This window comes from Dromaius novaehollandiae, chromosome 1 (assembly GCF_036370855.1).
Source record: "Dromaius novaehollandiae isolate bDroNov1 chromosome 1, bDroNov1.hap1, whole genome shotgun sequence".
NCBI lineage: Eukaryota > Metazoa > Chordata > Aves > Casuariiformes > Dromaiidae > Dromaius > Dromaius novaehollandiae.
In genome coordinates, this window is record NC_088098.1 from 65,858,516 (window position 1) to 65,883,027 (window position 24,512).

At 47.3% G+C, this 24,512-nt stretch overlaps 1 protein-coding gene across 2 annotated transcripts in view; it reads left to right on the plus strand.

The window, feature by feature from the left end:
- LOC112993359 (chromatin remodeling regulator CECR2) overlaps positions 1-23,516 on the plus strand; it is a 106,902-nt gene extending 83,386 nt beyond the window's left edge. For both annotated transcript variants that reach the window (XM_064515228.1, XM_064515234.1), the window contains 11 exons: positions 428-584; positions 4,767-4,896; positions 5,188-5,225; positions 5,331-5,422; positions 5,703-5,829; positions 7,258-7,694; positions 8,953-9,081; positions 9,354-10,173; positions 12,622-14,032; positions 14,939-15,044; positions 15,321-23,516. In XM_064515228.1, coding sequence (XP_064371298.1) covers positions 428-584; positions 4,767-4,896; positions 5,188-5,225; positions 5,331-5,422; positions 5,703-5,829; positions 7,258-7,694; positions 8,953-9,081; positions 9,354-10,173; positions 12,622-14,032; positions 14,939-15,044; positions 15,321-15,326 — 3,453 coding nt within the window. In that variant the 3' untranslated portion in view covers positions 15,327-23,516. The remainder of the gene's footprint in view (positions 1-427; positions 585-4,766; positions 4,897-5,187; positions 5,226-5,330; positions 5,423-5,702; positions 5,830-7,257; positions 7,695-8,952; positions 9,082-9,353; positions 10,174-12,621; positions 14,033-14,938; positions 15,045-15,320) is intronic.
- Positions 23,517-24,512: the final 996 nt, after the last annotated feature.

Sequence of the window (24,512 nt, forward strand, 5' to 3'; positions counted from 1 at the left end):
TTTTCCTATCCTAAGTATTCTGTGTCTTATAGCAAAGCCAGATTTGGCAGAGTAGTCCTTTGTGCTCACCCTTGACAACGCTCAGGACTCAACTAGCTGGAAGGCATATAGGGGTTGTACAGGAGTGTCAACAGTCAGGATCCTTTGCTTGGAAGAAAAATCAACATGGTACATCCCTGGCAGGGTGGCAGTTTGTCTAACTAATCAGTTCTCCTTTTTTTTGTCCCTGGATCAATAGTGTTTCACTGCTTCACAAATAATTTTCCTTTACATTTTGTTTTTTCATCTGAGAAAACATATGTACAAGTCTTTTCTTTTTTCAGCCATTCATTGTAGCTATGTTTTAATATTTCTTCAAAGTAACCCTGCCTCTGCTCAGACTTGAATAAGCCAATGCATTACAGTTCTCTGCACCTTTTTATTACAGGTAAATCCGAATGTGCTCAGTTTGATGGAGAAGCAAAGGCGCAGGGAGGAAGAGGAGGAGCGCCAAATCCTTATAGCAGTACAAAAAAGAGAGCAAGAACAGCTGCTAAAGGAGGAGAGAAAGAGAGAGATGGAAGAGAAGGTCAAAGCAGTGGAAGGTATGTGCAGCCAGTGTGAACCAGAGGTGGGAGTCTTAAAGCCAAGCCTGAGATCTTGAATTAAGATCTTCCATTTGTGTTCTTCCACTGCCAGACATGCTAACAAGAATATCTTTTCTTGGACTTATCTCAGATAAGTTGGCCTTGCTGTCCTGAGTGTAGTCTCTTTTCCCTTGTCCGTCTGCTTCAGTGTTGGGTGGCTGTTCTCCAGTGTGCACTTCAACTATGTCTTCTTCCTCAAATCATGCCTGTTCTCTCCCTCTCCATAGCTTTATCTTTCTCCTGCTATTCATGTTGTTCCTCAGCTCCCATACGTCCTCTGTCTCCCCACTTGGGTCCTCACGGATTTCCCTGTGTGCAGGTTTAGTTGGCTTTGCTCGTGCTGAATAGCATTTGGTCCTTTTGACCTAATACGTGATGAAAGGAGGATTCCCTTTGGGCAGAAAGGGAAGGGAACAGTACACGAGTAGAAAAAGCCGTATTTTCATATTGCTACTGCCCTCATCAGATGGAGAACTAGGGGACTGGACTAACTAGAGCACAGGAAGGTGATAGCTTCAGGTTTCGGTCTTGTTTTTGTGGTTTTTGCACTGAACACTAACTTAAGCTGTTGTGCAAGAAACCCTGGTGTTGTGTTTAATATGTCATATTGACACACAGACACCAGGCATTCAGCCAGTACCTGTAGGCACTGGTATCAAAGAGCAGGCTTGTTCCTGACCACCACCTCTCCATCAGCCTCCTGTACAGGGATTCCTTTATGTGCTGTTCTTGCCACCATAACTGATGGGTTGTTGCAGTTCCAGGCAAATGCTAAACGTGTTCAGAAAACTGTTCTGGTAACGCATGGTGGTATCAGTGTTGTGAATCCTTAAATGGATAAAGAATCGGGGGGGGGGAAAAAAAGAAGTTCGTGCAAACCCTGTAAACTTTCCAAGACAAAACAGTCTGCTACCAGATGTTTGGTAGCAGGCCAGATGTTATCTAAGAATAGTTTCTTTCACCTGCTTACCTTTCTAACCTTTAGAAAATCCAGTTACTTGCTTGGCCTTCATATATTTCTGGTTGCCAGTCTTGGCTAATCTAATGCTTTAAACTCAGAATCATCCAGCTTCCAGATCTGCCACAGATATCTGATTCACCTTGGCAAACTGCGTATTCTCTGTGCTTTAGTTATCCATGTGTATAGACAAAATTAATTTTGAAGTTCCAGAGAAGCTGCGAAGGTAAATCTAGTATTCAGAGTTGCTCAGGTGTTGCTTTGGTGTCAGCCATGTCCATTTCTGGGTAAATATGATCACTACATCATCTGATGCAAATGCACCAGAGCCACTCAAAAAACTGGCATAGGATTGGAGTATTCTGTTTTAAGCCAATGTAGCATACGTTAGTGCTTTTCTTGGCAGAGATGCATTTATTTTGATTTGAACAGTTTATTTCAGTTTAAACTAAACTTGTCTCCATTCAATTTAGGCTAAGTCAAGAGAAGTCTGCTTTTAACATGGTGCAAAAGCTGTTTGGAAAGTTTATCTAAATGGCTGACTTGTTTAGTTAGATCACTGCAGTATTTTTCATCCCTAGAAACAGCAGCTATCCAGGTAAAACTTTGGCTTCTTCATCACCTTGTCTTATTGTCAAATATATCCTCCATTAGCATTTACTTTGACGTCAGTTCTCGTGATGAACAAAGAGTGATTTGAAAATGAATCATTTGTTAGACTTGTTGAAACTGGACATCTGCTGACAGAGGTTTTAGGGTAACAAAGATTTTTTTGTGTTTTGTGGTCTGTTTGGGGCTTAACATGAATTTTGTAAGGTATTCTGTAGAGGGAGGATGTGAAACACAGTGAAATGTTTGTGCTCCCCGATAAGATTTCATCAGCGCTTCACCTGTTTCTTAGTTTTGGACTGTATGTCTGTTTTTTGATCGTGTTCATCTTTTCAGTCTGGGATTTCACTTCCCCTCACTCCAATGCACGCCCCAGGTAGTGAGCTTCCTGTTGGGCCCATCTATACTTTCCTGAATTTATGAGTTAAAGCAGCTTTCTAGATTTCTACCAGAACAGCAGGTTAGAGTTTTCCAGTTCTCTTCCCAGATGCTGCTGTAACATTACCTCTCACACACATGACTTCCTAACTGTTTGTGGTACTTTTTAGGGCATTGGTTAGTTTTTGAAAGCTGGTGGGTAGGGCTCTACCTAGGCCAACAAGACAGTGAGCTCTGCCAGTTGTCATTTTAACGTGATACTTGCAGTGGCAGAGGGACCTGCCATTAACTCTAACTGTGCTTCAGCCTGGTAGTGTGGTAAGACTTCCCAGTTCCTGTCAGTTTACCCAGTCAGATCCTCAGCAGGTATTGGTGGCTTTCTAAAATCTACCTCATTGTCTTGGTTGCTGTTGCCATGAGATTTGCCTTTTGCCACCCAAATCATTGTTGCATGTTTTTCTCAGCTTCTCACATAGCCATCTATAAAAGTGTCATCTAATGATGTTAATTCTACCAAAGAAGCATGCAATATTGAATTGTGCTTTGACCAACTCTAATAATCTCTGCTAACTGCAGTTTTATGTTGTACTTCTCATCATTAAATGTTACAGTAGATGCTGACAGATGCTGTGAGCCAGCTTAGATGCGAGTCCTCTTCTCCCAACTTCAGTGCTACCCAGAGTGCTATAAAGGGAAATTTGGACTTTCTTTTACCAGTCTTTGACATATCTGGCCATGGACCACTCTGGAACTACCCACCCTGTAGCTATTCGTAAATAATATCCATCATCTTGTCAGAGCATGCTTTAGGAGGAAGGAATTTATTTGTGGAGTCAAACCACGGTTTGGAGTGATGCGACTGGTGGCCACGTCAGTGTGTTATTGCAACATCACTGGCTCCTTCCCAGAATAAAAATCCATTCCCTTTGTGGTGGGACACAAGGTGTGGCCATCAACTCCTCTGCAAGGAAGGAGTGTCTGTGGGTTTTTTCAATATCTACAGAAAAAGCTTGGAAGCCTTTAGAAGCAGAAGGCTTATGTGAGCTGTGACTGTCATGTATGAGTAAAGACTATAAAAGCATGCAGGTTGGGACACTTTGGAAATGCCCATTCTAGATTTCTTGCCCTTCTCCACCCAACCCCCACCCCACTTGCTTTTGACTGGCAGAGTGAGAAAGCATGTTAATCATATTCCACTGATACTGGTGCCTATTGAATCGTTAGCATTTTTCTGAGATGTAGCCTCTGTTAGAGGGTTACAGACAAGTCTCCCCAACTTTCTTTCATTCTGGATGTTCCCCTGGTGGGATCTGCTTTCTGGGGTTTAAATCCTATGACATCTCTTCTCTTGAGCTGTATTTCCGCAGAATTCTACTTCAGCAGAAAGTTAGTACAATTGCAGGGGTTTGGCAATTTAAATGAATTCAGATTTCCTATAAGAAAAAGGAAAAGAGGTTCATAAGAGCCCATAAACTTTCTATTATGAAGCAATCTGTTAGCCAGCTGTCTGTTTGCAAACTACAGGTTATATTACTAGCGTTGCTTCTTCCTGTCTCTTGCCTCTTAAACCAGAGCTGTCCCAGCAGCTCTCTTGGGTGGCAACTTGCTCCCTCTGGCTGCTGGCCGTGAAGGCCTCCCTGAACAACCTTTCCAAAGCTAGCGATAGTGACAGCAGATATTAGTGACCTCTGTTACTCATTGTCACCCATCTGGTAGAAGTACTTCACCCTTCCCTCTGCACTGCTTCTCACCCACTTCAGTGCAAAGCCAGCTGCCTTGGGTTCACCTGGCTGAGGAGTGCTATGCCCTTGTAGGGGGCACAGGAGTAGAGGCAAGCAGCTGAAGGGTGCTAATTTAACAAGCCAACTGTTTCCATAGTGCTGATCTGTGCCTTGAATGTCTCTCTTTGTACCACACCATGGGCAGGAATTTGTCTGGAAGCTGGCTGGGAGCAGCTGTATCACAGTAATGCTCCAAAATTGCTGATGGTAAGGTCAAGGGAAAGTGAAGAGGCACATTTTTTGTGCACTGTATTCTAAGCTCCTGTTTCTTTGCTGTTGCTACTTTTGCTGGAAGAATGAGAGTGTTTCACTGGAGTTCTTGAGAGTTACAGGAGCTACCTTAGTTTTCCCTGCAAGATATTGCTGACAAGGAGTGTTGAACTGCTTTCTGGCCTGTCTCCCCTCCCACTGCAGAACGGGCCAGGAGGAGGAAGCTTCGTGAAGAGCGGGCCTGGCTGCTGGCACAAGGGAAAGAGCTTCCCCCAGAGCTTTCCCACTTGGATCCCAGTTCCCCTACAAGGGAGGAGCGAAGGACCAAGGACCTGTGAGTATGCAGCTGGATATGCAGCATGCCCATATGCTGAAGCCTGTGCAGTGGGTAGGGGCAGAGAGGAGTACGGTCACTCACATGAATGAGGTAGAAGAGAGGTTGGAAAGCACTGAGGAGCAGGCTGAGAAACATCAGGGTTTGGTCCACACTAGAGGAGTGTTTGTGGTAAGGCCTGTTTGTTAACGTCATTTACACTCTGTTTGGGGTGGAAGGGAAGACGAGATAAGAGGGACATGGCTTATATGTCTTAAGTCTGCATATTCGCTGTTGCACTTCTCATTACAGCTTTGAACTGGACGATGAGTTCACAGCCATGTACAAAGGTTAGTTTTCCTACCCCAGCTTTCTGCTTTATACGAGTCTCTCGGAGTACAATAATCCCCTGGGCATCAGTGTGTAACATTTCACCTTTCTTTTGTTACTGCCAGTTCTAGATGTGGTAAAGGCTCACAAGGACTCCTGGCCTTTCTTGGAGCCTGTTGATGAATCGTATGCTCCAAACTACTACCAGATCATTAAGGTAGGGGAAGTGCTTCAGCCAGTTTGGCTGATGTTCCTTGTTGACTGGGATGCAGCTGTTTGGGTAATGTTTTGACGTTTTGTGGACTGTGTTACCCTCACAGTCAAACTGCACAACTCCAGTAGTCCGTTCTGGCCTACAAGCATAGGAAATGCAAGGCAAGAGGCTGCATCTCTTGAGAGCAGCCTCTGCTCACCATCCATCTCTGTGAGGAAGCTGTGCAACTTCCTGAGCCCCTCTGCTCTTGCTGTAAATGAAGAGAGCTTTTATTGTGTTGCAGGCCCCCATGGACATCTCCAGCATGGAGAAGAAGTTGAATGGAGGTCAGTACTGCACCAAGGAAGAATTTGTGGGCGATATGAAGACCATGTTCAGGAACTGTCTAAAATACAATGGTGAAGGCAGTGGTAAGAGTGCTAAGATAAGTTCATCTGTTTGCAGTGCTGACTCAAAACAAGCACTGATCTCTCCCTACTCAGCAGTACTTGTGCTTATTCTCTTTCAGGGTGTTTGTGAGAGGCAGGAGGAGAGACTAGGAGCTCTTTAGTTAATAAGACCTGGGGTTTCAGCCAGGTTTTTAGTACAGTTGTCATGCTGAATTGGGGCCTGGCATGTTAATGGACCCCCATGATGGTAGGTGGTGAAGGCAGAAGGTGCAAAGAGAGGGAAGTCTGTTTCTTTGTGAGCTCATTCCTTTGTGTGCTTTTGTGTGTCTGTGTGCTCCTTTGTCTCATAATATCTGAGTAACACAGACTTCATGGAGCATAGGAGCCTGGTTAGCCCACAATTTTTGTTGAATTACCACAAAAAAAGTGAGGAATGCACCAGGCATGTAGCCATTTGGATGGAAAATGTGGGGCTTAGATTCCCTGGCTATTGGGTGAACAGCATGAGTCTGCTAATGGGAAACCCTGATTTAATTGCTATGCCAATTAAAATTCTGCGTGTTGCTTAGGTAAGAAATCAATTCCCAGATGGTGGGTCATCACTGCAGGCTGTGTCTCAGCAGCACCACCCTGAAAGGGAAGGTCGTTAGAGCTACCCGGCTTGTCAGTGTGGGCCCCAAGCAAAAGCATTCCGGCACTGCCACAGGGAGAGCTGTGTTTTCTGAGGATCTTCTGGGTTAGTTCAGTGGAAACAACTGTGAAGTCATTTGTTTCAAGGCCTTGTCGTTAACACCTCTCACATGTCTTTTCCTTCTTATCCACTTCAATGAAAAGTATGAGCACCTCTGAGCAGAACTGTCCTGTGGAAATGACACACTGGGGACACTAGTATTTGTACTAGCTTTTGTGTCAGGGTCAGCAAGTGCTTTAGAAACTGCATATAGAGAAATCTTTGTTGATTTTTCCATTTTGTAGCATACAGTGGAGATTTGAACCAGTCCAAGAAAGGCCTTTGACCGTAATCAAATAGCATTGTGGGAAATTAACATTTCTTCTCTCAGCTCTCTGCTGGCTAACTGTGCAGGTCATGCATCTCTGCAAACAGAGGTGGTGTTTGTCATAGTGTAAATCTTGGCACTACTCTGGAACACTAGGTTAATGCTGACTGTGCAAATCGGGCCACTAATGCTGTTCTGTCATGCCTATGTGCCTCTGCTCCATTGGGGTTACTGAACAGATCTGATGCTGTGTTGCTTATTGAGTTTAAGAACATGAACAAAAACAAAAGTGGGTTAGTTACAAACAAAAGTATTTCTCAAAGAAATTTGTAGGAGCAGAAGATGTTTTATCTGGATGTGGACCATTAGAAATGAGGAAAGTCTGATGCTGTGTAATTGTTCCTCTCTGTAAAGCTCTCCCCCTGATGTTGCTGGGTTTTTTTGACTACAGAATATACCAAGATGGCCTACAACTTGGAGAGATGTTTCCACCGAGCAATGATGAAGCACTTCCCTGGGGAAGATGGAGACACAGATGAGGAGTTTTGGATCAGAGAGGACGGGAGGCGGGAGAAGAGGAGCCGGAGGACCGGCCGCTCCAGCACTGGCAGTGTTTGGACTCGGTCACGAGACCCAGAAGGACCAGGCAAGAGGCAGCAACGCCTGGAAAATGGAGGGAAACCCCCACCATATCGAGCTACTGCCAGGGCTCCTGCTTCCTCCTCCTCCTCCTCCTCCTCCTCCTCCTCCTCCTTCTCCTCTGCAGAGGACCCAAGTGGCAACCCAATGCAGCCTCCTCGGGAAGTGGGCCCTTCCAATGGGCGAGGTTTCCCTCGCCCGCTACAGTATGGCGGCATGCCCAGCCCTGTGCCGCATCCCGGCCAGATGGTAAGGAGTGGTTTCTGCTGTTTTGCACCAATCAGGCGTGTGGAGGGAGGTAGAAGAGAATATAACTGTCTTCTGCAGAATCCCCCACTGTGTGGCAAGAGTCTTTTTCAAGAGCTTGAGAGTCAAAACTTGTTTCTAGAACTTAAGCTTTTCAGCCCTTAGGTTTAAACTGATTCAGCTCAGTCTTCCCAGGTCTCCATGTAGCTTTCTGGGGGAAAAGAGGATTGGAAAGAATATACTCCATCTTAAGAGTAGCTGGGGCTAGAAAAGTAGCTACTTTTGTAGTGGGAGGCTGTTCCAGATCGATGCCTTGCTAGTTAGGAGCAGTCTTCTAACTTTTTGCGTGGCCAGCATGCACCCATGCATGCCTGGGCCAGCACTGTCCCCCACCTCTTTTCTCTCCTTGTTGAGTTACCCTATTATGCCTGTAAAGCAGTCACATTCCCTCTTTTAACCTCCATTTTATGATGCTGAACAAGCCAGTCTTCTTTTGTCTCAATTGTTTATGGCTGCCTGGTAACTTTGTGCCATCTGTGTGCTACTGCACTTCGTGCTTTGAGTATTTATAAAAGCAGTAAACAAAACTAAACACAAGGCCACCCTGGACTGCCGTAGTGACCTCTGTTTAGCCTGACATTTCTTCTCTGAGTGCCACCTGTTCTGCCTGCCCTACGGACTGTTCCTCACCCATCCTTTACTGTCTCTTCCATTTAACCAGTGACGTCTGGTGTCAGTGACGTGTGGCATGCTGTATCAGCTGCTCCTCAGAGATCCAGGCTACTCACTTTTTTTTAGGTGGAAGTCAAAATTATTAGAGCGACTCTTGTGATGCAAATAGTGGGAGCCAGCAGGAGAGGTGGAGCCAATAAGTATTTTGAAAGAAATTCAGCAGATTCCCCCGCCCCGCCCCCCACTCTGCTCACTTCCTGATGAACCCATACTCTTGAGGTCTGCTCCGCTCCTTGGAGCTAACCACTGCCCTCTCCAGTCTTCTTGTTTCCAACTAGTTAGGTGAGAGGTGAATATATCGAGGCCTGAGTGCAGGGATGTGTGGCTGGGATGTGAATGAGGGTGCCTTTTTGGTAGGGAGCTGTGCCATCCCATAGGAAAGGCCCCAGGTTTATCATGGTATCTCCAAAAAGCCTGTCCGCTTTTCTGTGAGGTTCCTTCAGTCCTAATTTCCCCTTATGTATAGCTGCTCTCTTGCTTTGTTTTGTCTCACAAGTGGTTTTATTTCTCCTCCTCACACCACCACCAGAGACCAGCCGTGCCAGGGACGTTTGGCCCTCTGCGTGGATCAGATCCAACTAAATTGTATGGCTCGCCGCGAGTACCAGAACCCCATCCTGGAGATCCGGTTCAGCAGCACCAGCACTTTGCCATGCAGGTAAAAGCTTTTGGAAATGCCACGGTCTGTTTTCATAAGAGGCCACACTGGTGGCATCACTTCTCCTAGGAATGGGCAGTTGGCACCTATCAGTCCTTTCCTGTTTCTTCCTGTGACTCTTGCAGTGTGACAGCTCTCATTAAAACCCACCCCTTCTCTCTCTCCCTCTCCCTCTCCCTCTCCCTCTCCCTCTCCCTCTTCCTCCCTCTCTCTCTCTCTCTCTCTCTCTCTCTCTCTCTCTCTCTCTCTTCCCCCCCCTCCCCCCCCCCCAGCCGGCTGTGGGACTGAACGAACACCGAGGTCATAGGTTGGCTACCCCCGAGAAGCAGGTGTGTGCAGGACCAACGCACGTCGCTGGCCTCGGCCCCCGGCCCGGAGCCCTGCAGCTCGGGCGGATGAGCGGCCCCCCTCCCGAAGCCATGTACCCGCCAGCGCAGTTCCAGCAGGGATTTCTTCCTCCGAGGCACAATGGGCCTCCCATGCGGCCACCGGAGAGCTCAGAGGTCCCCCCAGGCCACATGTACAGGCCCTACAAGTACCTGAACCGCGCGCACCCGGCCCTGTGGAACGGCAGCCACGGCGCTGCCGGCCAGGGCACCCTGGGGCCCGAGGAGAAACCCCCCCTGGGACCGGGGCCCTCTCTCCAGCCTCGTGCCCTGAGTCACATGATGGACCCCCGGGCCATAAGGCCACCTCTGCCTCCCAGCCAGTGGACTGAGCAATCAAATTTCCTACCTCATGGGGTTCCTCCCTCAGGATATATCAGACCACCTGGGAAAGCCACCGGTCAGCGGATGCCACAGCCACCAGCCTCTCTGTTTGGGGGGCCACCTCAGGTTCAAAGAGGGTGCCAGGGTGGAGACTCCATGATGGACAGTCCGGAGATGATTGCTATGCAGCAGTTGTCATCCCGCGTGTGCCCGCCGGGTGTGCCTTACCACCCTCGCCAGCCACCCCCCCCGCACCTCCCTGGCCCTTTTCCGCAGCTGGCTCACGTGGCGTCTGCCAATGTGCAGCCCCCGAAACCCATCGTGGGAAATGGGAACTCGCAGGAGCAGACCAGTCAGACCATGGAGCCGGAGAGCAACCAAGGTAACTCCTCTTCTACCGAGTTCATCTGCCAGGGCAGGGTAGCCTTCGTACTTTCCCTTTGCACTTTCCCTGCCCGTGTGCATTACCCACCTTGCCGTTGTTTGCTCCCACACATCTGCTACTCACCCTGCTACACAGCACTGTGTTTTCCTGTGCTCTGGTGGACCCTCTGCCCACTGATTGCCTCTTGCCAGAGAAAGGCATTGGCTGAAAGCCATCAAGAGGCTTCTCCTCTTGTTCTTGCTGCTGCCAGGATTCATTCAGGATCTGAACGGCGGATGCAGCTCCCTGAATCCTTGTGCTGTTCTGCGCGTGTTCATTGTGTGTACAGCAGCACCCCACAAACAGCCGCACATGTGCCTTAAGGAATGAGGAGCTGCACTGTAGGGCTGGAAGCTGCACCCAGCGTGTGTTGTGTGCCACTGAGGAGGAGGAGGGAGCACCCCCAGACCAGCTCTGTTGGGGAAAACATTCCTGCTCTTGGCCTTCAAACTCTTAGGGTCCCAAACTCAGTGGTGTTGCAGATGCACAAAAGCTTTCTCTGCAAACCTGGCTTTATTTGGACTAGCACCGCTAAAGTGGTGAAGTAGATGCCCTGACTTTCACACTTACCCTGAGTCTGTTTTAAACACTGGATGAGACTCAGCAACAAAACAAGTTTTATTCTAGAAGAGTTAAACGTTTGATTAAATAATTGTGGAGACATAGTTCTTAGGCATGTCTGGTTTGGGGGGGGGGGTTGTCTTGGGGGGGGTTGTTTTTTGCTTTTTTTACTCTGAATTGGAATATATTTTCTGCTTCAGCCATTGCTTAGGATTTTTCTAAGACTTTTTTGTTTGGCTGCCAGGGCACCAACAGTAGCCTGCCAAAGGTCTCTTCTGTCCCAGTTATACCTGGCAGTTATCAGACTGCCACTCAGAGCAAATGCAAGGCATAGTCTGTAATGCTTCTAGAGCTCAGTTGGAGTTGATATAAAAATTGAATCTGCAAGGAGTTAAGTCGGATTTTGGTGTATGTCAGTATGGCTTCTCCTCTGAAATGCACATGGGCCTCATGAGCTTAACATCTCAAAATCTTTTTGGAAGAGGAGTGCCAGGAAACCACTGAGCAGCCCTGTCAGTTTAGATAGGGTGTCATGTATGCCACCACAAGTTTCTTTCTAGTTGAATTTCATTCATTCTAGCTGGTAAACTAGTGATCAAAAAAGCCTTAAAAATAAAACAAACCTAGAGTAGAGATCAAAAAACCCCAGAGATCAAAAAAAAAAAAAAAATTTTTTTTCATTAATTCTAGCTGGTAAACTAGAGATCAAAAACCTTGTATCTTTTATCGATCCCTTGTGTGTCTTGCACTAAGAGGAAACTCTTTCCTTGTGTGGCATTGCTTAAAACTCATTATCATTTGACTGTGCTAGATATAGAACAGAGACTGGGGGAGGACTTTGAGTGATTACAGAGCAGAGTAGCTGCATCTCCAAATCACAGTTGGTCGAAATATGGCAGTGATTGGCTTTGCAGTATCTTGGTATGTGGTAGTGCTTTTGCCCAAGTTGTGGATAGGCAGGGTTTGTGGACCAGAAGGGGCAACACAGCCCAAAATCAAGCTGTCATTACCTGTGCTTCTTAGCTTGCTGTGATGTGGAGCCTGTGGTCTCTCCCCACTCTGCCTCTCCATTAGGCAGTCTCTGCACACTTGTGTGTCAGACCAAACCCACGTGTGCAATGTTGGTCTGGTGGAGGTGTTATTTACTGGTGGTTTGCAAACCATTGTGGGTCTGTATCTTAAGACAATCCTATGGATTCAGTCCACACGTGTCATCTTTCCAAGAAAGCTGTAACCTTATGAGCAATTTAAAGAGTTGTTTTAAAAGAACAAGCTATTAAAGGTTGCCTGACTTTGCAAAAACACAATTCAGGGTCCTTAAAGAACTCCAAAAGAAAGATTTTATGTCAGAAGTGGCAAGGAGGCCATAACCCCACAGAATCTGCCTAGCAGTTGTGTAGTGGCATACCCTGACAGCCCCATAGAGAAGTTTGAGTAGAGGATGGGTTATCAGAAACTTTGTAGTACTTATCTGGTCTTTGGTGAAAACACCTTCATGGTTTTAGAAAGTCACTGTCTTTCTCTTCCATTTTTACACAGTTAAGAAAGTGGGATGCTTTCTCCATCTGAATGGAGAATCAGGATTTGTCACACTGCTACCCGGCAAATTTTTGCTGGGGTCAGCAGCAAAGAGGATGTTAAGAGACTCAGAATGACAGAGGCTGCTGTCCTTCCTACCAAAAGCAGATATTGTGGGGTTATTTTGGTACATCTGGTTAAATTGACAAGAATTATTCTTTGGCAAATTTGCTTTGGGTGAGCATGATTAAGTACATGTATCTTGGGCAGGGAGGGCTGATTTCCGAAATTAGACCCAAGAGCAACTTTTTCCCTCTCTCATTCCAGTCGAGCCGCCCACCGGTGTGGACGAGAAGGCTCAGTGCATTGGCATTCCCGACAGGGCCTACGCCAAACTCCTACCTCATCCCAAAGCCCCGCTGTCCATGGAGTGCACCCGCCGCACCTTGCCCCCGGATGGGGAAGGAGATGGCTCCGGAGCGAAAAACGACCTGAAGGCAGCGCAGAGCAAGAGTGCATGGCCAGTGGACAGCACCTACGCCAGCCCAGGCACCCAGGGCTGCGTGAGGGACCTTGTGCCCACCTCTGAGAGAGGAGGGCTCATGCCTGAGAATGGGGCTGTGGTTGAAGGGCCCTCGGGCAGCACAGAGGGGAAGGGGCTAGCTGCCAACCTGCTGGAGAAGCCCCTCTGCGGTGGGGGGAAGGCTTTGCCCGATACAGCCGTGCCTTGTATGGGGCAGAGCACTGGCCTACCCAGCATGGATGCAGGCTCCGTGGGGGCTGCCCCAAACCAGTTCCACCCTCTCTACATGCCCAGTTTGGAATACCCAAATTCAGCCACACGTTACCACATCAATCCAGGCCTGCAAGGGTTTAGCCCTGTGATGGGTGGGAAGCCACCACCAGTGTCTCATCCGCAGCATTTTCCATCGCGAGGCTTCCAGCCAAGCAACACCCATCCTGGCGTCTTCCCCCGGTACCGCCCCCACCAGGGTGTGGCATACCCCTACCAGCCCCAGCCTCAACCTTCCTACCACCACTACCAGCGACCACCGTACTACACCTGTCCACAAGGCTACTCGGACTGGCAAAGGCCTCTCCATCCCCAGGCCAGTCCCAGTGGGCACCCGCCCACCCACCCACCCCTGGGCAGACCTCCTTTCTCCGACCGGGGGAATGTGAGCAGCTTGCAGGGCTGTGAGGCACTGAGCACTGCCCTGGCTTCTCCAAACCGCATGGATGTAGCGAGTGCCAAAGAGGTTTCTCCGAGTGACGGGCAGGATCTAGTGCCTGAAGATGAGAAGTCCGAAGAATCCCAGGAAAGGCCGGAGAGTCCCAAAGAGTTCCTTGATTTGGACAACCACAATGCAGCCACGAAGAGGCAAAGCTCGGTGGCAGCAGGAGAGTTCCTCTACGGAGCTCCCCCACCGCCCCTGGGTTCGGGCATGGGATTTGGCCCGTCAGCTTTCCCTCCCCATGGGGTAATGCTACAAACTGGCTCTCCTTATGCCTCCCGGCATCCCGCCAGTCATTTCCAGCCCCGGACGTACGGATCACCTGTGAATGCTCACCTGTCTCATCACCCAGCCCCTGGCCAGGCCAATGGCCTCTCTCAGGAGGGACCCCTGTATCGCTGCCGAGAGGAGAACATAGGCCATTTTCAGGCCTTGCTGATGGAGCAGAGAGGCAGTGGAGGTGGCATGGGGGGGCCACCCCAGGACTTGTATAGATCGTCGGGGTAAGATTGTGTTTTCGGCAAGAAGGTGAGGTGGGAGGCGGGTGACACCAGGGTGACAAGAAGTGTTGGATATCCTTGAAAGGCCCTGACTTGAAATTGGAGGAGCTGGCAGGCACTATTGAAAGGCTAACAGATTACTCATAGGCCTTTGGAGTAAGAGGACTCTCTTAGACCTTTCTACAAGCTGAAGAGTCTCATTGCAGCTCTTTAAAACAAGCAACATTAGCAATTGTGGAGAGTTTAATCTGAATTGTGGAGTTTTGTTTTATCTGGCAGTATTTTCTTAATGCGTTGTCCAGTGTTGTACATCTCCTAAGTAAATGGGCTCTTACTGTTTTGCAAGAATTTCATTGCAGCTTTTTCAAAATGGAGCAGAGCAGCTAACTCAAGTGGAAGATAGCCTCCTGCTATCAATTCCGATCACTTTAATGTCAATTCCTTTTTCCCCTCCTCCTCCTTTTTTCTTCCTCTCCGTTTCAAATTTCCCCCAAAGAAAATTAATTCTCGCTGAGATTTTTCATAACATATTTTATTCCCAAGTGGAATATTCTGCTATTCCAAAAATTCTGTGTTCAGATTATGTAAGTATGCTGCTACTGTTACTGTTTTGTCATAGTTCCCATATGACTTGAACGGTAAACTGTTACCTTGTAAGGCAGGTGTGGAGAGAAAGGAAATGAAGGAATTCCCTTCCTCCAGTATTCAGGAGACTTGGCTTACAACTAAGTCATCTGTTGGAGGAGATGGGGATGGATGTAAAGTTTGTATTTTGGGGGAAAGTCAGAAAGAAGAGTATGCACGTGAAATGCGTGCTTGTATATAAATGATTTGCATTTGGCTGAGTAGGTGGGACTTATTCTTGATGTTTATGTGCTAAAATTCTCTTTCCATTCAACCTGGCTCCAGAATGCAAATGCATCAGGCTCAAGTTCCCTTCCCGAAGATGCCTACGGCAACCATGTCCCGGGAAGAGTTGACGCCACAAAAACCACCAGCGTTGCCTCTGGATCAAGTAAGGGCCACCAAAGAGAGCAGGGTTCAGATGCCAACCTTTCCTCTCTCCATTGTTTGAAGGAGTGAAGTATTTGCTAAGAGTGGGAAGTGAATTCACTGTTATGCAGAGGAATTGGGAATGTCTCTGTTGTCATAGCTGACTGTAAAGCATAGCCTGCGCTGACAAATATTGTTATGTATTGCTATGTTGTATGAAATGTTGTATGAAATCTGGAGGCTATTTCTTTATAAAACTGCCCGTTAAACTCTCCAACCCTTGTTCTTCCTCTTCCAGAGCTAGTCCAAGGAAGGAAGACCCTCAAGAAGACAAAAGCCACACGTGATTTGGACAGGGGGGAGGAGGGGCAGGCCTTCCTCCCACCCTGCCCTCACCCAAGCAGCACGGAGCTTCCTGGGGCCATGGAACACGGTGCCGTGATGGCTTTTGCATCGGAAACCTAGAGCAGCGCCAGGCCCCCAGCTGGCCGAGTGGCTGGCTCACCACCACGGGGGAAGTATCCCAAACTGGTGGCTTTCCATGCCTGGAGACTGCGTCTCGTTCAGGGTTTGAGGGATTTTTTTGGGTGGGGAGGGCGGGGGTGGGGATTGAAACTTTCATTGACTGCTAAACTCAGGTATATTTTTCAGGGTGGAAGAGGACGATGACGGAATTTTACTTGTAGTATTAACGTGTGTGTTTTGGAGCTGGATCCAGTTTACAGAATTTAACCTGTTGCCTTTTTAAATAAATTTCTGTTGTTGGTGAATGTATTGTACATAACAGGGGAGGGGGTGGGCCCAGCTTGTAGTGGGCTTAGCACTGGAGGAATCCTTAACTGTTTACAATCATGTCACACTGAAATCTTTCAGGATAGGAGGGAGAGGGGAGAGATGAGGGAGTGTGTGATGACGACTTGCTGTCCTCCTTCCTGTCCTCTGCAGCTGAGACATAACCCGGTAGTTGTTTGAGTAGCAGGAATTGCTCAGGAGCATAATGTGTCCTCCTCCTTCTCTTCTCTTCTTCCTCCTTTCCCCCCTCACTCCCACCTCTGCCCCCTGGATCCAGGACCTGAGTGCACTTCCAGCTCCTGTCATCATGGGGGAACAAGGAAACCAGGACCAGGAATTGAGACCAGGACAGGACACTCATGGCATTGTCCCTTCTGCTAGTGCAGTACCCCTCTCCCTGCCTTTCTGGTAGCAGTAATTTATGCTCTAGAAACTGGAAAATGGTGTAACTGGTCATCTTAGACTTCTTTAGGTGAAACCAGGACAGCTAGGGCGTGGAGCAGCACCTGTCTGTAGTAGAACAAATATTGTGCAAATCTGTAATCCCTTGCTGCCTTAGGAGGAGAGCTGAGTCCCCCTTTTTCTTTCACTGTCACTTGGCTACGTTCCCTTCTTAGCAGCAGCAGAGCAGAAAGTACCCCTGGATTCCCAACAGTTCTAGTTTGCACGTGGAACAGGAGCTTGAAGTTGCTTGGGGGGAATGATTTGTTTGCTGCAGTGCGAGCCATCTGTTGGCCCGTGGTGTTGGCCTTGGTGTTGCAAGCTGTGGGTGAATCAGAAAGCATTGCTTTGAGATCAAATGGAGAGGTGCAATGGCTCGGCATGTGCAGCGAGGAGAGGGCTGTGTGCTTGAGTTCAGTGCACAAGGCTGTGGGTTCACTGAACATGTTTATTATTATTGATACTGTGGCAGCAAGTACTACAGTGCTAGCGGCAGCTTCCTTCACAGGCTATATCCAGTCTGAAGGGACTTTCCTCACCAGCGATACTGCAACTGGGGAGCCTGAACTCACATTCTTAGCCAGAGACTGAAGTTCAAACATAACTTTGACCAATGAGTTCTGCAGAAATCTCATCTGCAGCTATTTATCCACATCTTAAAGCTAACAAGCAAGCACAGAGTCAGGGGTAAAGCAAGACTGGGCGGCAAGATCTGCTGCCACCACAGCCCCAGTGTTGGCTGCAGGTTGGACTAGAGGGACAGCGGTGTAGGAAAAGAAGGATGCGCTAATGTGCCAGCCAAATTGTGCTCCCATTGGCACAAATGGCAGCAGAGATGAGGACAGAGCAGCATGCTATTTAGTCTATGCTGCCAACTAGAGGAGGGTCTTAATCTCCAGGTTTCCGGAGAGTTTTTCTGGCTGCTTTGTTGTCTTGACTGGTGCCTTCACCTGTACTAGCTGGATTGCACTAGCCTGTGCTACTGCAATGCCTTTGTCCTGCTGCATAGGCATACCATGCGTAGGCAAAGCTGAGCAGACTGTGCGTAGCATCTGACTAGGCCATTACTCCTTGTCATAAGCTTTTGGAAACACAAAAAGCCTAAAAGATGAGAAATATTCTTTCTTGAAAGAGTCAGGATGTCAGTGCCAGTCCTACCAATGTGTCTTACTGCTGTATTACTACAGTACTTTTGCCTCTGATGAGCTGGGTAGGGCCAAGGCATTTTCCAAGCCTAACAGGAGTTAAAGAACTTACTGCTATTCCCCCAAGTGTTTATCAGTTCAGTTCTCCTTGCACCCTGCTGCAGCCAGCCTGTGTACTATAGCTGCTCTGTTTAGTCCAGGGAGTGCCTGGTTTAGGTGGTTCCTCCCCAAAGGAAGACTTCAATATAATGTGAGTTGCTTAAAATACCTAGTTATAGATGCCATTAAATTGCTAAAGGGAGATTTTTCAATGTTTGTCATTTGTGTTTATCGAACAGGGAGCAGCTTTCACTGGTGGATTGGTGTAGACTGGAATACATAATCTGGAAGGTTGTCCTTGCAATGAAAGGCAGGGAACTGCTCTCCGTAGCCAAGAACAAGGCTGTGGCTTGTTTGAATTCATCCCAGGTCTGAGGGTCTTCTGCTGACCCACTGGCTGGCGGTGGGTTTTCAGAAGTGCCCCAGCCACCAAGAAATGCAGATCTGAATATCATTTTTAGTGCCATTCACTGAGTGGAGGTACTGAAACAGTAACAGGTATTTATTAAAAGCTGTGCAAATATATTTGCTATTCACGATAACAAACCTCAGACAAAAGAAAAAATAGTTGCTTCTTTTTTTCAAAGCACGTTTAAAAACGGAGGAAATGTAAAATATAATCTCTAGCAAAGTATTCGAAATTCTGGAAACATAAATGTAGATTCTGCAAATGACCCCTGCCATCCTTCAGCCTATGTCTTCTGTATCACAGACAGTTACCCAAATATTTGAAGTGCCTTTCAGCTTATTGTGAACTATGTGGAACAGGAGGTTTTAGAAACTTTAAAAAAAAAAAAAAAAAAAAGCTGAAGCACTCTGAGTCTTCATGTGGAACTGGCACTTGGTTCTAGTGTTCGTGGTATCTGGATGAGTATCAACCCCGGATCAAAACAGAGGAGGAATAAGAAAGGCAAGAATTGCTTGTGGTCTGCCAAGAGATGGTAGTGGAGCATCAGATAGTGATAGATATCTTGAGGATCCTGTATGGAGTATGAGATGGGAAGATATCTTTTATTCGACGTAATGGAAATCTGGGAGAAGGTTTTGACTTGTAGATGGTAGACAAAACACAGAGTAGTGAAGCTGACTCCTTCTGGGAGGGTTTCTGGGTAGATGGCTTTTGATGTAGTTGGTAATTCTCCTTACACTGACTAACAAGCTGCTATTGTGAGGACACGTGGTTTGTATTAGAAAAGTACTAATATAGTGTAGGGGGAACTATGGCTGGGCTATAGGGATAGGACTTGCTAAGATTAGAGAGCTGCTTGTGGAATCCTAGCTCTGAGTTTCCAGACTTTCAAATGCTTTGTTTATAAATGTTTGTGGGGGTTTTTTTGTTTTCTTTTTGTTGTTGTTGTTGTCATTTTTTTACGATAACATCTAGGAATCCCCCAAAAATCAAGAGCTCCATCTCACAAGGTACAACAATCTAAACAAATCGTAGAAATTCCTGCTCCTCACAGTGAGAGCTCACAGTGGCTGGGAAGGGGTTGCTAAGATGGAGTGCCAACAAAAATGTACAGAGAGAAGCAGAAAACCTGAATTTTTACAGCTCATGGATTTCCAACCCCTGCTGTGCAGGACTGATTTGTAGATGTTGTGACAGAGACAGGTTTAGGGAGAGATTTAGAAGAGAGTAAGATGGCAGCTCTGCATGTGCAGAGTGGTGCTTTTCCCATGGGTTGGTATACAGTGCAGGAGAAACATAGCTGCATTTTAAAATATCCTGGCTTTTGACTGTCAAGACTTCTGTCACTATCTTAAGTAATATTTTAGCACAGTACAGAGAAAATCTGGACTCTGTGATTAGAACCCCTCCCTCTCATCCCCCAGCATTGCTGTAATATAGCATATAACCAGTTGGTCCTTCTTCAGAAAGCATACTGAGCTAGTGACTTGGGAACGTTTCTTGTAGCTATTACTTTCCCCAATATGGAGGATGTGTTTTGCTATAATTACAGATTTCATGTTGAACAGGACTTTATAATATGTAGAACAAATAAGATTCTGTCCATGTTTAAGCATGCTAAAAGTTTCTCATGTTCTCAGAAAAGCTTTGTGTGCTACTCTGGCTTTTTAGCTGCTTGCTCTCCCTACTGCCTCCTCCTTTGCAAGTGGTGTATAGTGTGTTTACAAGCTCCCTAGATGCTGGATTGCCATTATAAATGCTGTTGTATCGACTTCCCACGGGACTCCGGTAGCTTTGGGCATCATAATCACTATAGGCCCTGGCAATTCAACCAAGTATTTTAAGAAGACCAGTAGCCAAGGCTTCACAGTAATTTTTAGCTGTGTCCAGCAGAAGTCTGGAGTTTATAAATTCCATGGTGTTAGCCACCAAACCACTCAGTAGCAATCCAAGACACCAGTCTGCAATGAAGAGGACAAAAGAGGAAAGTAAATTTGAAGTTTCAAGGCCCAACTGTTTGATTTGTGACTTTAAAGTATATGAAGACACTTTTCTTGGAACAGCTTCTAATTCTTTCTGATCTGCCAAATGCCTTTCCCATACAGACTTTCTGAAACAAATCTCTGGTGTGTATTTTTGTAAGTGTGGTTTCTCAGGGTCTTGGAGAACTATCAGCTTCTTGATGTCTTATCTGAAAGCTAGTCACGGAAACTGTCTCCCATTCTGCTGACTGATGCAGTTTTCCTGAAGCTTCTCTATGTTTTTACACCCCAACACTTCTCCATTTAAAATGAAAGTATAATTAGATAACAGCCTTCATTTTCCTCCTCTGCTTATCTCAGTCAGTCTTCTGCACATCTCTATGATCAGCCAGGGTTATTGCTTTGCTCTTGTCGGCTTTGTTCCACTTTTGTTTTTCGAAGAGAACACCTCGGTGTTGTGATATGTATTGTGGAGTTTTTGGAGAAGGTGCTCAGCTAAGTGACTAGGAACCGCCATCCCAAGGGGTAGCTTGGAGAAAATAAGCAGGAGAATCTGTAATGGTGTAGTTGCCACTGGTTCCTCTCATTGCGTAGCAACCATGCAACTGAGTCTGTTTTTAATAAGAGCTACCCCATTAAAAAGTTTTTACTGCAGTGCATTGGTGGTAGAGAAGGTGCTCTTGCAGAATTCCTGTTTTGCTTTAAGTCTGGTGCTGGTGGTTGAACAGCAGGTGTGTGAGTGCTGTATCCTTTCTGTAAGGCTGAGATTGAGATAGCAGGCTATGAAAGTAGTGTTGCAGCTGCAGACCATGTGACAAGCTTTAAGAGCGTGTGCTTATTGTAACTGAGAAAGCATCTCAAACGCTGACCTTCCAGCCTTTCCCCATCTGTACCTGTTTAACATACAGATGGGGGTAAAGCACGTTCTGGCTTGGCAGGACCCCCGCCGCCCATGCGGAAGGAAAACGCTTTTAACCGGCACATAATGAACTAAGCATTCTGGTTTTCACTTGCCACTGCCCACCTCCCTCTCCAGCCCACTGCTCTGAAAAAGAGCTGGGGGGGATCCATTTCCAGCTGTCTCTGAATAGGAGCTATTGGATGACAAGAGGAAGGCTCAGTCCACCCCTAGAGCAAGGAAAGCCATGACAGGGTGTCTGTATTTGAAACTGGGAAATAACATCCAAGTATACCCTCAAAGCACAGGTGTAACAAGCTGTGTGATGCTGAAACCCTATTGACAGTGATCTGTCCTGCCTCTGCTGTTCTCACGTGCAGTATTTTAGAAACCGTGGAGTGTTTTGTAGTTAACACTGCTGGCCTTGTGTCAACCTATTCTGCAACGGTGGCCTTTTGGCAAAGGTCTTCCTGTTTTTGAAACGTGGATGTCAAACAGAAAAGGACAGTGCATCCAGGAGAGAGCAAAAGCTAAATTCATCATTGGAAGAGGGGATGAAGGATTAATTGGGGCTGAGGATTAATTGGGGTTGTAACAGCGCTAGCAAGTCCCTCTGTTCTTTGCTCTTTTTATTTTGAAACACATGGCTCACTAGCAGAAGGGTAGTAATTGGAATATCTTTTGAATAAAAGTGGAACTGACACTGTGTGGGCAAAATTCCCTTGTTATGGACAAGGTTAGACCAGATGGCCATTACAGGCTCTTTTGGCCTTCAAATCGGTGAGAGGCAAGCAGGCACCTAGTGCATTCAAACACTGTTTAGTACGTCAGGGCAGCCATCTCCCTTTCTGAAGCCAGTCAGATAGCTACAGGAGTTTGGGACTCAACTTTCAGGCTGGAAGATCCTGTGACCCCCCTTTTGTGTCAAGCACCAACATTGTCCCTTTCCTTGCTTCCTGATTTTCAAGTTTTTCTCTCTCTGCTCGCTTTGCTACAGTCAGTGGCTGTCAAATGCAGAGGTGAAACCTCACTTCCCCATGCAATCTGAAAGCCTGAAGCTTGAACTTGCCGGCTCTCTCCTTTGTGTACGCCTGCAGAAAGGTGGGGAGTACACATTACTCACCTCATGAAATTAAGGTGTCCTCACTGGCTAACTCGTGCTGTCCTTTGTGCCCCTGGGTCTACCACCCTGTCCCTCTGCCATCACAAGGCTCGCTCCCGGCCCCCATGCAGCATTCCCATGCTAGTGCTGTGGCACGTGATCCCAGCATGTCTACCTCCAAGGCGGCTTAGGTTAAATATGTACCGTGAACAACTGTGAAAACTGTTGTCGCTCTTCCTTGATAGATCAATAAACACCGCTGCCTGATTTTTCTCAGCAATAACAACATGCAGCAGTGCAACTTTGTCCTTCCCGTATTGTTTCAGGGAGAGGGGGGTTGTAAAACATGCTGTGGGGCTCCATAGTTTGAGCGGGAAGCACGGTACTTTCTGTGGCCCTGCATTTTAACTGTGTGACTGTGCCATGCTTCTGCTCTCCCAGTGACTGATGTGTTGAGATAGCCAAGAGAGACCTAGTACTTGTTCTGTGTTTTGGGAAGGCAGAAAGGGAAGCAAGCGTGTTGATAAGGGCCAAGCCTTGCCCATAGCCTGGGTGCAGAGCAGAGCAGTGGAAGAGGGGTGCCTGGTGCTGGAGTGCCCTGCCTTGGAGCGAGGGGAAGGTATGTCACTGACTTTGTGCGTTTGGGGGGAGGAGAGTGACCCACTGCTGTTTGACTTAGTGTTGATGGGGGAGGTAGCAGGAGAGCCTACGCCACTACGTCCATTTTTCTGAAGTTGGGTGATGTTGGGTTTTTTGTATTATTGTAAGTTTGTAAAGAATGTAATCTGTCTGTTGGGGGCATAAGGAGAAAACAGGGCCTTTCTCTTTTTGGGTCAGGTTGCTCTTTTGTTGCTGTGTTTTTTGTTGTTGGGTGGGGAGGGAGTCTAGCAGCCATGGGGACAAAAGCCTGGCCTCGGTCAACCAATTGCAACTATCCCAGGGCAACAGCCGGTGAGCTGATGCTGCAGCAGAGACCTCCCGCACCAAGCTGTGAAAGCAAAACCCTGCTTGCATCTTTCAGTAGGGGGAATTGGACCTGCGTGGGGCTCTGCACCAGGGCATTTTGTTGAGTAGTAGGATGTTGCTCTCAAGGGCTGGTGTTGCTTGTCTTCAGCCCAGTTAGAGAGCTGTTGGGCTGCCCATGCCATTCAACCCTCATGCAAAGGAAAGGTTGGATTAGATGGCCTGAATTTTTCAGTGCGAGCACAGCTCCTGCTGGAGTTGGTTCCCATAGAGCTCCTCTCCCCGGTGGGGCTCAGGTACTGTGCACCACCGCCAGCCTCCTCCTGGGAGCCCTGGCCGTAGCCCCTGCCTCCCTCCCCATCTCGTAGAGCACAGTGTCAGGGATCCTCTTCTCTCTCCTGCTGCTGCTGCAAAGTTGTGTGAACTTTCCTGGTCAATACTGGAAAGGGGAATGCTATTTATTTTTATATTGTGTATATTTTGTCTTGGTCTGCTGATTACCTTTGTTCCCCAAGAGCGACAGTTACCTCAATAGTTAGTTTAATACTGTGTGTTGGGTAATTTTTTTAAAGAACTTTTTTAAAAGCTTGATCCTTGGAGGTCTGTAGATTTTATTTCCATATGAATTGGTTATTTTGTATAAAGTACGTTCTTAAAATAGCATTCACGTTTGCTGTATGTGTGTTTTCTTGTCTCCTGGATGGTCTTCCTCCCCCTTTGTAAGGGGGAAGCAGAAAGGGGAGGGAAGGGAATGCAAAGGTCTTTCTCAGAGAGACAAAGTGCTGGGCTGCCATCAGATGTGGTTGTGCCACCTGAAAACCATTTACAGAAGAGCACCTGGAAAACTAATTGGGATTGCTCTCCCTTCTGAAGCACAGCTGTCTGCATATGAACAAGTGAGTGGAAATAAGATGGTGTCACCAATGTCTTATAAGTTGCTGGTGGGCTGCAGGCTTTCTCCAGCCCAGTCACAGCTGTGTGTGATGGAGGACCTGCATCCCTGCAGAACAGTGCATGCTCTTTGGGCTCAAGTAGCCCTTTCCCTCAAATTCACCCAAAACCTATCTTTGCTTTAAAAAGGGTCACTGCCCTTGAGCAAAGGCCACAGTGTCCTGCTGCTATGAAGGATGAACTTCCTGATGTAGCTTCTCTGGCTCTCTTTTGTGCTGTTGTAATACTAGGCAGTGTAGGGGATGAAGGCCTTCGGGGGCCCTCAGAGGACTAGGAGGCCTTTCAAGCTCATGTCCAATGGTCTGAATCCATACCAGACCCAAAGAGGCAGTTGCCCTTTGCTATTTATTAAATCTCCCAACATGAAATGAGGCAGCGGTTGCAGCCCTCTGAGCAGACAGGCATTTTTGAGACAACATAGCACTTTGTCATAACAGTTTTGGCACTGAAGCTGGGAACTGGCCTTACCATTTGATATGGAAAGTCGCGGGCCATACGTGGGGGGAGTGGGGAGGGGACAACTTGCACTTGGCCTTTGCTTGGCTGATCCCTGAATAAATAAGTGGCTCCATTTTGCTGATCCAGCAGCATTTCGTCAGGACAAAATTGGTGTGATTTCTTTAAATGATGGTGCCAGCAAATGAGAAAGACGGGGACAAATGGCAGAAGGCAGGGGGCATGATGGCTGCGGGGCGCCGTATTGCGAGC